This window comes from Lactuca sativa, chromosome 8 (genome assembly GCF_002870075.4).
Source record: "Lactuca sativa cultivar Salinas chromosome 8, Lsat_Salinas_v11, whole genome shotgun sequence".
Lineage (NCBI taxonomy): Eukaryota > Viridiplantae > Streptophyta > Magnoliopsida > Asterales > Asteraceae > Lactuca > Lactuca sativa.
The window spans coordinates 31,432,504-31,451,191 of NC_056630.2; the positions used below are offsets into that span (position 1 = coordinate 31,432,504).

Here is an 18,688-nt window from a genome sequence, read left to right on the forward strand (position 1 = left end):
CTTTTATGTGGAGATTTTTATGTAACTTCGTGACCTAATTTGAGTGTAAAATGACACAAGAAAACTATCAAATTTGTTTTGTAACATGTTCAGTTTGAATAAACTTAGGGAAATTAAGTAATTTTTATGTATCAAATTTGCCATCATCTTTTTGTACGTAATCAAAATTTTGTTAAATATCATGTCTGGTTGTCTTTTTTAAGAATCTTGTTACTTGTTTGATTATAGCTTGATGAACCTTCGATGACCATTTTATAAAATGACAATATGAAGGATTTTAACGAAAATACTAAACAAACGACTACAAATACGTATTAAAAAATATAGAGATAATCAGATAATTGTAGGATGAAGGATGAAAAAAAAACACATCACAAATTCACAATCCACCTGCTTAATATCACCACTGGAAATTGCTACAAACTTACCAAAATTCCCCTTAAACGTTGAATGTTAACTCCACTAATGCTTCGAAAGTTTCAAAGAAATTGTAACAAGTCCCAAGAGAAAACATCAAAACACACACAAAACAACAAAAGCTGCCCAGCCCATCCAATAAAGCCTGGGAAAATGAGTTAAAGCTCGGCCCAGTTAAACAGCTTAGCCCAACTTGGTCCAGACCGGGCCGGAAAAGCCTACTGGCCCGATTCTACTGTGCACCTAACTCATGCTACCTGTTTTCTTTTGAACTGTATTTTTTTTTTGCACCTTTTTAATCCTCTAGAAAACATATGGAATAGAATATTAATTTAAAACGTGGTCCACAAATAATTGTCGTGTTTATGGAGAAAAGGGAAGTACTGGATCGATCTTTTTGTCTTATTTATCACCCCAAGCGAAAATAACCACATCCTCCTCCATCGATGTACCCACCACCACAACCTCATCACAATGGACATCTCTATCGTTTACAAACACTCACTTAAATATTAGTTACAAGTTCCATCACATCATCCAAACCAAAGCAAACCTTCCTTCTTCTCCAATGGCTTCTAATATCTCTTTCTTTCTTCCAACTATGAACTCGATCATAGCATTCATCATCTTCTTCTTATTCGTCTATGTTGAATCAACTGATCATGATGGAGTTGTAATCAATGTTACAAAACACTTCTTTTTCCCTGATTTCAATTCCCCAAGAACAGTTCATGATCTCATGCTGCTGGGGAGCTCCGTCGTGGACAGAAACGGTCGGATTCAGATACCGGACACCACCCAGAAAGACGGCGTCGATGATCTGAAGCACTTAGTTGGTCGTGCTGTTTATGCTTATCCTGTTCGTGTTTTCGATCCCATAACGCGAACCCCAGCGTCCTTCCAAACAACTTTCTCGTTTCAGATCGAAACTACACCAACAAACTTATCTTCTGGTGGCGGAGATGGCGGTGATGACGGTGGAAGCGGTTTTACATTCATGATAACACCTGATGAGTTCACGGTGGGACGACCTGGGCCATGGCTAGGCATGCTAAATGATGCTTGTGATGAACAATATAAAGCTGTTGGGATCGAATTTGACACCATAAAAAACGTGCAATTCGGTGACCCTAACGACAACCATCTGGGAATCAATTTGGGTTCCATTGTTTCGACAATCACCGTTAATGTATCGGAGTTTGGTATTAACTTGAAGGATGGTGAAATACACAGAGCTTGGGTTCATTACCATGGCCAAAACCGTTTCTTGGACATCCGATTAGGTTCCGACAGCTTTGAATATCCTTCAAAACCTGTGTTTTCCGGCCGACTTGATATATCGGATTTCTTAAAAGAGTACATGTTCATTGGATTCTCGGCTTCTACAGGAAACTTTACTCAAATTCATAACGTCTTGTCATGGAATTTTACCTCAAGTAGTCAAGCTTCTCTTCGCGTACCCTCGCCGGAAACCTGCGAAAGCAAAATCACAGTCGACAATGGCAACGGCGGTGGGAGAAACAATCTGAACGGTTTCTTTATTTTCATGACAGTGGTTTTCCTTGTAGTTGTAGCTTTGGTGAGTTTATACTACAACCGGAAGCGGAAGAGCGGGGAGTTGGCCATGCTGCTGGCGGTGAAAGAACGCCCTCGCCCACCTAACAAACCACGGCGATTTACTATTGCGGAGGTTTCATCGGCGACTCGGTGTTTCGACGAGTTACACAAGGTGGCGAGTGATGAAAGAAGTGATACATATAGGGGTACTTTATTGAACGGGTGCCACGTGGCAGTGAAGAGGTTCTCTGTGGAGTATTTCAAGTCTCATGGGATTAACCGGCGGCGCGTGGGTAAAGAGATAAAGGCAATGAGCAAGTTACGTCACCCTAATCTAGTGGCAATTAGAGGGTGGTGCTTTGACCACCAAGAGACCATGGTGGTGTATGACTGTGTGCAAAATGGGACCTTCGATGATTGGCTTTATGGAATCGGTATCTTGCCATGGAGCCGGCGGCTCAAAGTGGTGCGTGACGTGGCACAAGCATTGAGCTACCTCCATTCACAAAAACTAGCTCACAAAAATGTTAATACAAATAGTGTGTTTATCGATGTAAGTTTCCGAGCCTTGCTTGGCGATTTCGGATTCGTGATGTCTGGTACAGAATCTAGTCGGTTCGAGGAGACAGTGAGTTTGCCGACAGATGTCTTTGCGTTTGGGGTGTTTATGTTAGAGGTTGTGGCCGGTAGGAAACGGTATATATCTGAGTCTGACATGTTACAGTCTGAATCTAAATATGACAGATTAGACTTGGACCTGTTGGAATGGGCTTGGACCATGCATGAGATGAATGAGAAGGAAAAAGTGGTGGATGTGAAGATGAGTTCAGTGTTGAACATGGATCAGGCGATTCGGGTTGTGGATATCGGGTTGTTGTGCACGTTGAAGGAGAGTAGGGGGCGGCCGAGCATGGCGGAGGTGGTGGAGTATGTTTGTTTTGAGACGGAGGTTCCTAAGTTGCCACCGAATCGACCCATGGTTTTGTTTCCTTATACAAGTACAACGGGACTTTGTACTAATTCTTACATGTGTGCTTCCTTCAAGTAACTCTCTTTAAATCTTTATTTTACAAACATTTATGATATATGTTTATTGATTTTAAAAGATATATGACATGTTAGAGCATTTCAAATGCATGGGTTAATGGAATACTCAAAATGAAGCCGGGTGTCTTGTTAGACATTTAATGGATTAACCATAAGTATAGTGAGATGCAAAATGCATATTCAATATATTTGGATTTCAATAACCATTGAAATTTAATAATAATAATAATAAAATTCCATATTGTATAGTTTTTTGTGTTTCATTTTATTGAATTATGTTATATTATCATCTTTATTGATCATGAATTTGCATCTCTTAACTAAGTTCCACATTACATGTACAAGTAATCTTCACGTCTTGTATTGAGGATGATGGTATTTTCCAACTAGTGTAATAACAAAATTGTTATTTAGAATTTTAAATGAGAAATGATGTGGCCATTGCTTAATATATATATTTTTAAGAGCTCGTTTTGCAATGGGGAATGTAAAAGAAAAAACGACATTATTTAGAGAAAAATAACATGGTGTTACACTAAAGCATTTTGAAATAGCCATACCATTTCTTAGGGATCTACAGAGAAATTGTAACCACTATAAAATCTGTTTTTAAAAGCCCATTTAGCAATGTGAAAATAAAACATAAAAACAACGTTTAGGGTCAAAAAGCATTTCGCAGTTAGGGATATCAAATCAGAAAGTGAGTGTCTGCCTTTTAACTTGCAACTCATAATTTTTTATATAACACAAATATAACAAGTCAACACGATACCAATTAAAATTAACAAAAATAATATAAAATAATCATTTGATTTTTTAATCGTAAAAACATGATAAACATACAAAAAAAATACAACATATCGTCAGGTTTGTGTTGAATTTTGATTTGTGAACACAAACATAACACAGCAAGGTTTCATGTTTTCACACTAAAACAAACATGAATTCAAATATCAACTTCACCTCAATTTGGATTTTTATGGCATCATGTCATCGATTACAAGTTTAACACAGATATAACAAGATTACATTTTCAGGCGGTGATTTTGACCATTTCATAGGACCCTCTAAGATTTCTCATTACATGTGAGAAATAGGTGTTTAGTTGAGGGATTTTCTTAACTATTGGTTATTTTCCATAAAAAATATTAGAAGAAATCGTTATTTCTATAGTTAAACGGTTTTTGTCGTTTTAGTCGATATAAATGTAATTTTTACCTTTATCTTTTCATTTCCTGTTTAAAACCAGTTAATGTTTAATGGATATAAATGTAATGTTTACCATTAGTCGTTTTAGCCTTCTACTCCCAAGTTTAAAATTGAAAGGAAAAGGAAAAGAGAGGGAAGGAAATGGAGGGGAAGGAAAAGAGTTCACCTCCAAATCATCTCACATTTGGGTGAATAGATTTCAAAGAAACAAAGCTTCTACTTTCCTTTTCTTTTCCCTATTTAAGAACGTCTCTTTCTTTCCATTTCCCTCATTAAAAAACAAACAACACAATTTTCTTGCTTTCTTTCTATTTGCTTCTTCAAAGGGAAAACTGGAGAACATGGTCCAAAATAAAACTTAATCAATGAAGAGATGAATAAAAAGATTCAGTTGCTGGAAAAGTTTGTGTTGCAAATAATTAGAAATGTTACCTTCAGGTTTGAAAATTGACAAAACAAATCCCATACAATTCCAACCAATTCAACTTTAAATTTTAAAGCAGTATAGCCACGGATTAAGCTCTTAATTCTGAAAAACAAAATACTAGGTAAACAGAAAGACAACAAAACATGAATAGCATGTAATCCTCTCAAGTATTGGTAGCCCTGGTATAGATTTGTTGGCTAGCATGAGCAGATACCATCCTAATAGCACCTCTTGCCATCAAATCCTTGATTGCCTTCCTTGCTAATGACCCATTAATCTATAACAACATCAAAGTGAAAAACCACACACACACACACATTATTAACACACAGATGATTTAATGGAATTATTAGAGAAGCATTTGTTTTTTGAAGTACATAATGTAATTTAGCTGTACCCTTAATCTGTCTGACAAGATTGAAGGAGTGATGAGCTTGAACTTTGGAGCTTCAGAAAGAAGCTTGTCATATGTCGCCTTATCAAATAGAACCATGTTGTTCACCTTTTCCTTTTGCTTTCCTTTGCTCCATTTCTGTGAATCCAATTCAATTCATTAACAATGTTAAGATCATAAAGGAGAAAAATGTAAATTGATTACAGAATTTGCAGTTGACTACTTAGTAACATATCGCAAGCCCTATACTACATAATGTGAAATAATGTCTTCGATTTGTATATCGAAACCCTAATAGCAGAAACGGAAAAGATTAAAAACACAAATAACTAAGCAAGTGCGCGATCAGGCTAACCGATCGTATGCAACAAAATCAGAACACATCAAATGTGGATAATCAAATATTGACCTTCTTCTTCTGCTTTCCACCGCCGGACTTGGCGGGTTTGGATGAGGGTGGGGGTGCTTTCTCCTTCTTTGGCGCCTAAAAAAGCAAAGAGATGTGAACTTTTTTAAATAATAAAATTCACAGATATGAATAAGTTTAAAATGGGAATCGTTAATGGAGTTGTGGATTTGATGATTGTGTTATCTTACCATGAAGTTTTCGGATGACCTCTGGTTCGGCTAGGGTTTGGAAGTGCAGGGGATAACATACTGTGCGACCTTGTGCCTTTATATTTGACCAAGGGTTTTGGAGTTTAAAACGGGTCGGGTTTTAAGGAAGAATAGATGAGTAGATATCGGTAACAACAAGAGTAAATTATTGAAATCGTCCTGTAGTTTGGTTAAAATTGTATGTTTGGTCCCTAATTTTTTTTTGCATTCGGATCGTCCCTATGGTTTGATTCTGTTGCGTTTTTCATCCCTATGGTTTGATTTTGTTGCATTTTTCGTCCCTTACATATATAAAGTTAGGGACCAAACATGCAACTTTTACCAAACTATAGGGACGAAAAACGCAACAAAATCAAACCACAGGGACGATCCAAATACAAAAAAAATGTTAGGGACCAAACGTGCAATTTTTACCAAATCACAGGGACGATTTCAGTAATTTACTCTAATAACAAATACGATCTTTTCCTTTTCTTAAATATTAAAATTTGGTATTAAGTAAATCCAATTTGATAATGATTTTTAAATCATTAATTAGATCCAAATTAAATTTATATTCAATCTTAATGGATTAATTTATAATTCGATTTTACTAATTCGAATAGCTTATTTTCCTCGATCTCTTAAATATATTCAATAATGACATGTTACCCATTATCTCAAATATTATTCTCATTAGCCCTCTTAATTGACTTGTAAATTTTAAACTTTTGTTATTTGACTGATTAAACTATTTTGTTAAACATAAAAAACAAAACTAAAAATATATTTCATTCATTTTATATTTATTAAAATTACTTATTTGATCAATAACAAATATCATACTTGTTGACAAATAAACTAGACAGGAGTCCTAATAAAAATTTTCAAATAAATGAGAATGAATATGTATTTGTTAAAAAAGTTTTTATGCGACAAAAATAATAAGTTATATAGATGATTAACCATTGTGAATACTTAATTTTGCTCTTTACGAAAACAACAATTAGGATGTCTCAATATTTAAGACATTTGAGAATGAAGATTGAGAAAGATGGTAATGACAAATTTGTGACACTTGTTCTTTAAGAACAACCTCGGAAGGTGTTTCCAAAAAAGTTGGGAGAGGAGATTAGATCCAAATAAGGCTTAGGATATAATCAAAATTTAGGGACAGAATCGTTGATTTTGTAGATGACTAAGTTCTTTTATGGAATCCAGAGAGTCGACAATATCAAGCAAGTTTGAGACGATCTTAATTTGTGTGTAATAATCATGACTAAGGAGTCATCAATAACAATGTTTAACAATATGTTGTGGTATTCAATTAACGTTAGTGTTGTTGCGGAAAAAAGTTTACTGGTCCATACTGCTAATATATGTGGAGCCTAAAACTGTCTCTCCAAAAGAGTCATTGTAGAGAGAATGGAGGCTCAAACATATATAGGGCATGTTCGACACGGAACGTGTGAGAGTTTATAGATTCTAGCGTTTGACAAAACGTTCCATTTTGAACAGAAAGTCTCGTTTGGCGCTACAAACTTCTAGCATTTAGTTTAAACAAAATGCACCAAATCCAAATGTTACTTCATGTAGCGTTTAACAAAAAGCTACAAGTTACAAGTTATCTGCTACCTACTACAAACAACCTGCTACCAGTTTGTTTTGTCGAACACGCTCATAATCACTTATAAGATAGTGTTGCACCAATATGTGATACACTAACATTCTCCCTCAAAGTCAGATGCTTGATGAGGATAGACAAGGATGTTGAAACATCCTAAAAACATAGCCCAAAATTTTCGTTTTAATTCATTAGTAAAAACCATCAATATCATACATTACATAAAAGTCATAAAACCATGTATCTCAAAATATCATAATATTTGTCAACGTAAACAAATCATATGTCAAAATCAAAGTAACTCCTCTCAGGCCAAAAACTGTGGTGTGTGTTATGCAGTCATCCCGAGCTCTTCCCCTTGCTAGTGGAAATACTTGAAACCAAAACTGAAAACTTTAAGCACGAAGCCCGGTGAGTCTCCCCAACTACCACATACCATATACCTATCACATAAACATATCTTGGGCCCCGCCCCTGCTACATCGAGTCAAGCTTGACATCGGCTTCCCCGACATCGGGCCCCGCCCGTCATCACACCTTATTCAACATTGGGCCCCGCCCGACATCGAGCATATCTCGGAATACATTTGAACACAAACAAATAATACACATATTCCTAAGCATATATCATTAACATTTAAACATTCCCCGGGCCCCGCCCGACATCGTACCATAGTCCATAAGCATACTAACATTCCTTGGGACCGCCCCGACATCGAACTGAAGTCCGGAAACATACAAGTACAACACATGCAAGAATCACAAAGACATCAAGCATACAAGCTTTCCTCGGGACCACCCTAGCATCGGATCGAAATCCGGAAAAGCATATAAACTTACATCGGGCCCCACCCGACATCGTATTGTAGTCTGGAACTACTACTGTAACGCCTGGTTCCTTGGTATGCATTTAATTTAATTATTTATTTATTTTGAGAGAAGGACTCGACGAGTTGGTAGCCCTAACTCATCGAGTAGAAGGTAGACTATACGCAGAGTTTAAGTTGTCTACTCAACGAGTCAAGCTCTTTACTAGCGAGTAGCTCAGTCAGGGTGAAACCCTAATTTCAAGTTTTTTCACCCTATTAAAACACCTTAATCCCCACCCCTTATCCTCATTTGCAGCCTCCTTGTCCCAAACCCCCAACTACGAAACCCTAGAGTGCTTTTTGAGTGTGTGAGCCACTTTTGAGTGCTATTTGTGCATTTTGAAGCTTGTCGAAGAAGAAGAAGTTGGAGGACTCAAGAGAAAGACTGTAGATCCAGAAGTTTCATCCCTTTAGTTGCCTTTTCTGGTAATAAAGCCTCAAACTTGATCATCCTCTTCTTAAATCTATTTATGACCTCTTTTGAGGGTTTTTGGTCCAAGATTTGCTAACTTGTGGTTAAGGATTAACCCATGAGTAGATCTTCCAGATCTAGTGCCTTGAGAGGCTGTGAGAACATAAAGGTGCAAACTTTTTGCCCTTAGAGTCCTCATGCAAATGCTAAAGAAGTATTTATGGCCTTTTGAGCCCAAAAAGGCCATGCATGGAAGCAAGCTTGAGACTTTTAGTGATCATCTGATAGCTAGACCCTAGATCTAGGTTTGCATGCGTGGATTTGAGATTCTAAGGCTTTTTGGACAAGATCCATGTCCTAAAGGAATTAGGGTTTTGTCTAAACCATTTAAGAAGAGTTATGAAAGGGTAAAGTTGGAAACTTTACCCTTAGAAAGGCCATTACATTGAGCAAACGAACTAAGGACATTGGATCCAGAAAATAGGGGCTTAATCTATTAAGATGGCTCATTCAGACAGGGGAACTCGACGAGTCCAGGAAAGGACTCGATGAGTTGAAGCGGGCTATCCCGATCCTCATGACAGGAAGAACTCGATGAGTCTATTAAGGGACTTGACGAGTTGACTTAGTTGACCAAGTGTTTGAGTTGTTCATGAACTCGCCGAGTGGGGAGATGACTCGACGAGTTGGAGTTGATCGGGAGTTGACCTTGACTTTGACTTTGACCAGGATGTTGACTTTGACCAGGGGTAAAATGGTCATTTTACCCTAAGAAGGATTATCAGATTTTGACTAAGTATTATTGTGATATTGATATCCAGGGAGTTGTTGGAGCAGCTATTAGATATTCCTCACCGCGAGTTTTTGCAGACAACTTTGCGAGGTGAGTTTTCTCTAGTAGGAACGGGTCTAAGGTACCAAGGTCGACTTGTTTAGATAGCAGTAGTTACGGACCACGGTCCGATGCCGGGTAGGGCCCGAAGTATATTTATATGTTTTCCGAATTCTGATCCGATGTCACAGCGGTCCCGATGAATGCTTGTATGCTTGATGTCTATGTGATTCTTGCATGTGTTTGTTATGTTTTATGTGTTCCGGGCTTAGGTCCGATGGCGGGGTAAGCCTAAGGAATGTCTAGTTAATATGTTATGATAGTATGTTCCAGACTCTGGTCTAATGTTGGGGGGGGGGGGGGGGGTCCTGAGGAATGTTTTCATGATAGTATTATGTGCTTATGTTAGATAATTTTTTATATGTATATGTATGTCGAGATCTGCTCGATGCCGGGTGGGGCCCGATGCCAAATAGGGTTCGATGTCGGGCGGGGCCCGATGCCAGGAAAGCCGATGTCGAGCTAGACTCGATGTAGCAAGGGCGGGGCCCAATATATGTTTTATAATATGTGTATGGTACGTGGTAGTTTGGGGAGACTCACTAAGCTTCGTGCTTACAGTTTTTAGTTTTTGTTTCAAGTACATCCACTAGAATGGGGAAGGACTCGGGATGATCGCATGGCACACACCACAATCTCAGCTTGGGATGTTTAGACTCTGAGTTTTTCTCATATGATTTTGATATAGTATTTGACACAATGTTCTGAGATACATGATTTATGGTTTTCTTTATGATGACGGATGACTTATGGTTTTATTATGAATGATTTAAAAAAAAAAAATTGGACCGTATTTTTGGGATGTTTCAAGTACTAACTAAATGGGTCGGACTTGGTGCCTTAGATTCGTTCCTACTGGAGGAAACTCACCTCGTATGCTAGTTGTGAAATCTCGTGTGAGGAATCTCTGACGGCTGCTCCAACGACTCCCCGACTATCAATTTCACAATAACACTTAATTAAAATCTGATAATCCTTCTTAGGGTAAAATGACCATTTTACCCCTGGTCAAAGTCAACGTCCTGGTCAAAGTCAAGGTCAACTCCTTGTCGACTCAACTCATCGAGTTACCTCCTAACTCGACGAGTTCCTATACTACTCCGACTCGTGATCAACCGAGTCAACTCGTTGAGTCCCTTCATAGAACCGTCGAGTTCTACCTGGCATAGGATCGAGACAACTTGACTCAACTCGTCGAGTCCCTTTCTGGACTCGCCGAGTTCCTTTGTCTGTTTGGGCTATCTTAATGGATTAAGCCCTACACTGCAAATCCAAGCTTCATACTTCACAAGAACCCTAAAATTGTCCTTTTAAGGGTAAAGTTTCTAACTTTACCCATTGAAGCTCAAACCCTAATTCCTTGGGACCTAGAACTTGGTCCTTATGTCATCCATACACCCAACTAAAGCTTACAACCTCAAATCTAAACCCCTAACACTACTTGGACACGTAAAGTTCCCACCTTTTTTCCACATGCATGACCTTTTGGGGTTAAAAAGGCCAATATGACACTCCATGGCTTGCATGGGGGCTCCAATGGCATAAATTTTGCACCTTTATGTCATATCAGCCCCTCTAAGTCCTAGATCTGGAAGAATACCCACTTGGGTTGATCATTCTCCAAAATCTATCATTCTTGGACCAAAAACCCTCATAAAGATGGACCTAAAGAGATCTAATGAACTAATAGTCAAGATAGAAACTTGATTAACAACAAATGTAGCAAATGGCGTGTAGTTTATGGATTTACTCTTCTCTTCTTAAGCCCTCTATCTTCTTCTTCTTCCACAAACTTCAAAAGTACACAAAGATCACTAAAAATGGCTCACACTCTTAAATAAAGTTGTAGGGTTTCGTGGATTAGGGTTTTGGACAGGGAGGCTGGAAATGAGTCCAAGGGGTGGGGGTTAAGGAGCTTAAATAGGGTGCAAAACCCCGACATTAGAGTTTCTCTCTGGCCGATCTACTCGTCGAGTCGATGGCTCTTTGACTTGTAGAGTAGGTAGCTTAAACCCCATGTATAATTTGTCATCTACTCGACGAGTTAGGGCCACCAGCTCGTCGACTTACCCTTTCAAAATAAATACATTAATGAGTTAAATGCATACCATGAACCAGGCATTACAGATGTGTTGAGCCATGGGGGTGCGAGACTTCATCTATCTATATCATATCATCATATCATATCATACTATATTATAAAGGAAGCATTTTTCCTTTCACCACATTCATTTGAAACTCCCATGCATATTTTATTTCACCACATTCATTTGAAACTCTCATGACTTTTCAATTTCTTTCTAATAATAATTATAAGTTGGTTAATAAGGTTAAATAAAGACAAAACTGCAAATTTAGTCCTTGTGGTTTGCAAAAAACTTTGGATAGGGTCCAAAAAGTTTTTGACTTGCATAAAAGGTCCAAAATCAAAACTTTTCTGTGAATTTGGTCCAAATAAATATGAAAAGACTATTTTACCCTTATTATTTCTTTTTTACATTTTCTTTGTTTATTTTGATTGTTTTAATATAAAAGAAAAAAAAAGAAACAGGCATGACCATTTGACCAGACAATACCCACCCCACATATTTCTCTTTCTCTCTCTCTCTCTCTCTCTCTCTCTCTCTCTCATCAAATAGACTTCCATGATCAATTCGTTTCCATAGCTATCACCTTCTTTTCTCGTCAAGATGCCCTACAATAGTCGTCGACCCTTCTCGTCGGTAAGTTTCTTACCTCACACTGCCTCCATTCCCCCTTATTCTTCTCGAGCCAATGGGTTTATGTTTTAGAGCTTGAAGCCTGCCATCTAGACTGAAACCTCGATACGAAAACGGTGAATCCGATAGCAAATTCGACAATTTGAAATGTGTTAACTTGTGACAGTCTACTAATATCTTTCCCCCAGCCATCGAAATCTTCTAAGGTTCCATTTTAGATTTGATTTTGTGTTTTCTGAAAATTTCTTGGTTAGCTTAGAATTTTGATTTTCAATTTCTACAATTGGTGTTTATTATTATGTGGGCGGGTGTAGATTTTCTGTTGAAGAGATTTTCTGGGATCCATTCATTATCTCAATGACTGTGTGGGTTTCAATTTCTACAATTTTTGTTCAATTTGAGCAATTCATGTTTATTAATGAGGAATTGGGAGTTTTCTTTATGCATATTACTGATGAAGAACAGATGATTGAATTTTATAAACATTGGAATCACCCACTTCATGATGCATATTCTGAAAACCCATGAGCTTTTATGCATTTTTATCAGGTGGAATCCCTGACCGTGGTGTGTAGATGTAAGCATGATTGAATCGATTGGTGTTAAACTGAGTTGGGTTTCTGTAGGATTACATTGATGAATGCAAAACCGATGGATTGAAGCTTTTAAGGTAAGTTTTTGTTGGTTTTTTAACAACTCGATTTGTTTGAAGGAAACGTAAAACCAATGTCCCTGTAACATTTGGAGATTGATTTTAAATATGTAATGGTGGGTGTTTTTGATCCAGTTGTAGGTTAGAGGTGGCAGTCCCCGTTGGGTCTTTTTTTGTTTGGGTTTTCCGACGAAGAAAATAAGAGAGAGGAATAGTGGGCTGCAATGAAGCTTACACTCAATATTCAAGTGGATTTGTGTTTTGTTGTAGGTTTTAAAGAAGATGAAGAAGAAGTAGAAAAGGAGGAGAGAGAGAGAGAGAGAGAGAGAGGGAGAGAAGGGGAGAGAGTGTGAGAGAGAGAGACGGTATGGTGGGTTGTATATTTTTTTTAATTTCTTTTTATTTTTTAATTATAAAAACATTATAAATTGTAAAAATAATGTAAAAAAGAAATTAGATGGGCAAAACCGTCATTTCAGGTCTTCCATGGACCAAAACCACAGGAATCTTCTAATTTTGGGACCAAATTCACGGAAAAGTTTTGATTTTGGACCATCCATGCAAGTCGAAAACTTTTTGGACCCTATCCAAAGTTTTTTACAAACCACAAGGACCAAGTTTGCAGTTTTGTCTTAAATAAATATCAAATCTAAAGTGTAATCATATATAAACTAAATTTCATTATTAAAATAATATTTTTACTTCTACTTATAAAGTTATGTTTTTTAACTTTTAACATATTATACTTAATTTATTAGTTTTAATATATTGTTGGATGTGAACCATTATCATTTTAAAGATACAATTTTGGAACAATTTGTATAAAATATTTAAATTATTAATTTTAATACAACATTAGAGGGTCAATTTAAATATAAATTGTAGTTTAACTTAAACAACCCAAATAATATTTTGTAAATAGTTAAAAGTGATTAATTGTAGTGTCATTCTAATAATGATTATAAGTTGGTTAATAAGGTTAAATAAATATCAAACCTAAAGTGTAATCATAAATAAAGTAAATTTCAATATTAAAATAATATCTTTACTTCTACTTATAAAGTTATGTCTTTAATTTTTAACATATTATACTTAATTTATTAGATTTAATATGTTGTTGTATGTAAACCATTATGAGTTTAAAGCTATAATATTTGAACTCTTTGGACAAAATACTTAAATTGTTAATTTAAATATAACATTACAATGTCAACTTAAATATAAATTTTAGTTCCACTTCAAAAACCCAAAGAATATTTTGTGAATAGTTAAAAGTGATAAATTGTAGTGCTAAATGCAAAAAATAAACTGTAGTCTCAATTTAAGTAAAATATTTCCTAAAGATATTTTTATAATAGCTAAAATTTTTAAAATAAGTAGCTTAAAATAACTTACAATAATAATAGTTAAAAATAACTCTATATAAATGATTATATTGCTACATTTAAAATCAAAAAAACAATGTTTGATGTTTTAAATAATTACAATGATAGAAATTAAAACGTTAAATAAATAAATTTTAAAAAATTAATTAACAATAACAAAAACTATAATAATATTAAACCATATATTATATTTAATTTTATTCATGAGTAACTCATATGTAGAGGTCATTCAAACGATGAAGATTATGCAATTTTAATAGATGTATATATTATCATATAATTCATAATAATCAATATATTATATCAACTGAGTATACAAATTATTATATCAAATTTAACAACAATGTTATTGTTGGATTAGTGTCTAAGGCTGTAACTATATTTGGTAAGTACTTGACCCGGTTGTGCATGGTCCTTTTAGGTTGCATTCATCATAGCAACTTGACAGGATGATTTGTAAAGAGAGAAGAGATATTATTGTTAATATATTATATGAGTAATATATTAAAGGAATAATAATATTATTGGATTGGTATAAGTCATATATTAATTGAGAATTAATTCAATGACTTAAAGAGGTTAATTGAATAAAGGGGCATAAACTGTCAAATGTGTGATAGTTGTGTTTTGGGCTATGTATCCTTATGGATATTAGGGTGGACGGATTTTAGGGTTGGGATACCTTAAAATTGTCCAAGCCTCATATCTAGGAGGATTTTGGGATTGCTTAGGGCCTAAGTTATTCAATTAGGGTTAAGGATGTAACCCTAGTATCTCATAGTATAAATAGACCCCTTGGGTGAGGGAAATCGGCTATACTCTTGCAAGGAAGAAACCCTAGAGCCGATTTCTCACCTCTTCTCTCTCTTAAGATCATTCTCTTGCTAGTTGGTGTGACATCCCTAATTTCACGGCCAGAAAAGATCGATGTGTTTATGCTTTGTTTTATAAAATCAGAGTAATCTTTTAAAGAAAACAGTTGCGGAATTTGTTCCCAAAACAAAATATGATAAAAATTATCAAAGCATTTCTTTAAAGAAATGTATTTTCATTATATAACTAAGTCTCGTGATGTCATGTTCAATACATACCAAAAGCATAAACATAACAAAATAGACCTTAGAACAGTTATTCATAACTACTAGCCTATAATCCAAAATCTCTCGTCAAGTCCACCAACTTATACTTTTGTGTCATTACCTGTAATGCAAAGAAAACTGAGTGGTCAGGCTTGGGAGCCTCGTGAGCATATAGGGTTTTCAACCCACAATAATATAATTATTATATTTAATTATCAAACAATCAATCCAATTACCCACCCCCTATTATCTCCATTTATTTCTTAAAGATTTATCCTAAGAACCGATTACCCTTCTCCCATTCATTCCTAAGAATTGCCCTAAGGGACTGGCACAAATTCTAGTGCTGCCAAGGTTCTTAGATTACCTCTGGTGAACACGCATTTCACAATAATTAATGAACACCTAATGAACACTTAGTTCCAATATTACCCAATGAACACCTAGTTCACAAAAACTTAATGAATACTTAGTCAAATATCCCTGATGAACACTAAGTTCAAATATCTAATGAACACTTAGTTCGAATATCCCTGGTGACCCCAATCACCTAAGGAACACATAGAATGAAAGCTCTTAGTTCAAACAACGTGATAATAAAGTATATCTCGATCCTGCGAAACCACTAATGTTATAAACACATATAAATTATATTTCTAAAACAATATATCCCATCCCGTCGATCCTCACATACTGACCCTATACAATGATCTTACAAGATCTAGCCTAAGGAATCGATATGAACCACAAACTGACGAAGCGGCTTTGGAAACTCCTTGGCAGCAAACGAGGATCAATAAAGACATCAAATGAGGGGAATGGAATAAGTTTCACCACGAACATTCGTTCGTAAAAGAAAGAACCACAAGACATTTTAAGTCAGGGGTAGTTATCTAGATAACAATGCCTAGGCGTGGTCTGACTATCATGAGGTATTATACCCCCAGACTTTACCTATCCCAGCATCGAACTTTGCCTAGCAGTGGCCTGAATACATGAGGTATTTCACCCCCAGACACACCCTATCCAGCAATATAACACCAGACATACATATCAGTGGTCTATAACCGACACACTTTATTAGGTAGTCTACGAAGTTCCCTTAATTACTTCATGAAAGAAAACGCTGACATATGAAGCTCAGTCGATCACTTCATAAAAGAAACGCTGACTCCAAATCTCTCTCAAAATAAAAGTGTGGGGAAATACTACTAGAGTACTCCCGTACGCTTCCGCAGCCGACACACAAGATTGTCAAAAAGACTTTGTACATGATAGTACTTCTGGCACATTATAGTACTCTGGTATGCGAAAGAATCGTACCCGAGAACATAATAGTACCCAGGCACAAGCAGCACCCAAGACACAGAGCTTTGAAAAAGACTTCGTACATAAAATGTACTTCTATACGTAGGACGTACTCCACCGATCATCAATCTCACAACACATGTACTCTTAATAAGAGGCTACCCAATGTCCAAACTTAATTGAACTAAACATCCCTATTTAAGTCTTAACCCATCACTAGGCAAGCCTACAATGTTTATAATCACTTTTCGATATTAACTCCGTTTAGGAAATGCTAACTAGTGTATACTTAACATAGAGTTTTAAGTAATAATATCATATGTTCACATCTTAACACATATTGAACCATAATTGATTCGCACGTTGTATATCATCAAATATATCTAACCCGTATTTCGGACAATAACAAATACTTTACATACATATGTATATTTCATACTTTAGTCAATACACGTATAAAATTCACGTTCCTAAAAGGGACTATACACATGATACCTTATCGTATGAACACATAATTCAAAAATACATATTCCGTACTCTCAGATCTAAAATTTACCTCCTTACCTAATCCATATTCCTGGATCTAAAACTAACCTCTTGATTTGATCCATACTCTCAGATCTAAAACTAACCTCCTGACATGATCCATACATCCAGATCTAAAACAAGTTTATCTATTTACCCTTTTATCTCCTGGTCTAACCCATCTTTTATCACCTACCAACATATTTTTAGATACAAAATACATATATAGTTTAACTCATTAAAACTTATATAATTTATCCATTCCACAATCATCTCGAATAAACAACGATATATTATACACATAACACGTATTTCATACCAAATACTTAATATTTATGCGTAAGAAGAAAGTGACTACACACTCACTTGATTAGAAGATGATCGGGCAGCACTACGGCTTGTAGAAGTAGTATTCTTAGGTGAAACCGGGATCACTTCACACACCGGGTTTCTCGCGGGCAGAGCTTCAGCTCGGAAACTCTTTTCTTCTCGAGATATTTGGTGCTTCGGGAGTTGCTTCGGGTCTCGGGGTTGATAGCGGGGCTTCGGGGGGTTAAAATAGGGCTTAGAGGGTGTATCGGGAGTGGGAGAGAAGGGATGGAGCAACCATAGTCGGCTGGCCCTTCAAATCTATTTATAGGGCAAATTTGGCCCTTGCCACGTCGTGGGCTTGATCCCGGAGCTGTCAGGAGACTTGCCACGTCGTGGCACTGCTTGCCACATCGTGGTCTCTGACAATTTTGGGGTTTCGCGCCCCGAACTTCAGAAATTCATAACTTTCGCATACGAACTCCGTTTTCGACGTTCTTTATATCGACGCGTAGGTGAGATTATGCTATACAACTCTCGTTTAGACTCCATTGGCTAATTTTGACTTTATTTTTAATATATTATAAGTATATTACTTATATATTATCTTTAGTAGGCCGGGACAGGAAAACTCCGTTCGAAATCATAACTCCTTCATCTGAACTCCGTTTTCATCTGTCTTTTTATCGTTGGACTACTATCGAAGAAATCTTCGAATCTCGTTTAGATCACTAAGGATAAATATCTATCTACCTTAAATTCACTATTTACGTCGCGCTGGGTCGCGCTAAGTCGTGTCGGTTCTGTCGCGAAACTTCGACAGGTCATAACTTCTTCGTTATAACTCGAATTTTGGCGTTCTTTATATGCACGGAAACATTGTGACATATACTACAACTTGGTTAAGGTTAGTCATTCTAACTAATCTTCCATCAAAAAGTCATTTTTGATGCTTATCGTCTCTAAATTGACTAGCCCGGATCTACGGGCGTTACAGTTGGTGTTTGTAAGCCATTAGAGGAGTGAAAATTGTGACTCTAAGCTCCAAGAACAATAAGTTTCAATCAAGCAACTCAAGGTATTCTTTTAGATCTGATTTCATGTGATATGATTCAAATGTTTACACTAGATCTAGAATTGTAAGCCTTGGATACATTGCATGTTCAATTAGAGAAACCTAGATCCAAGCATTAGGGTTTGCATGTGCACATAGGAAAGTTATTATGGCTCAAACCCATCAGTTATTGTTATATTTAAAAAATATA

At 36.3% G+C, this 18,688-nt stretch overlaps 2 protein-coding genes across 2 annotated transcripts; one reads left to right on the forward strand and one right to left on the reverse strand.

Annotated features, from left to right (window-relative positions):
- Positions 1–870: 870 nt before the first annotated feature.
- On the forward strand, positions 871–3,269 carry LOC111900768 (probable L-type lectin-domain containing receptor kinase S.7). The gene has a single exon (XM_023896647.3). It carries the CDS (start codon positions 986–988, stop codon positions 3,020–3,022), a length of 2,037 nt encoding a protein of 678 aa, XP_023752415.1. The 5' UTR covers positions 871–985; the 3' UTR covers positions 3,023–3,269.
- Positions 3,270–4,646: 1,377 nt separating this feature from the next.
- On the reverse strand, positions 4,647–5,762 carry LOC111900769 (40S ribosomal protein S25). Its single transcript, XM_023896648.3, has 4 exons — positions 5,649–5,762; positions 5,461–5,535; positions 5,055–5,189; positions 4,647–4,934 (listed from the first exon to the last, which is right to left on the reverse strand). The coding sequence occupies exons 1-4, from the start codon at positions 5,649–5,651 to the stop codon at positions 4,821–4,823; spliced, it is 327 nt and encodes a 108-aa protein (XP_023752416.1). The 5' UTR covers positions 5,652–5,762; the 3' UTR covers positions 4,647–4,820.
- Between the last annotated feature and the right edge of the window lie 12,926 nt (positions 5,763–18,688).

Excerpts from the sequence above, each read along its gene's own strand:
- LOC111900768 (XM_023896647.3), top strand. The coding sequence starts at position 986 with ATGGCTTCTAATATCTCTTTCTTTCTTCCAACTATGAACTCGATCATA.
- LOC111900769 (XM_023896648.3), bottom strand. Across the intron at positions 5,190-5,460 it reads GTGGAAAGCAGAAGAAGAAG|AAATGGAGCAAAGGAAAGCA; the intron begins GTCAATATTTGA and ends TTGGATTCACAG. Across the intron at positions 4,935-5,054 it reads TCTTGTCAGACAGATTAAGG|ATTAATGGGTCATTAGCAAG; the intron begins GTACAGCTAAAT and ends ATGTTGTTATAG.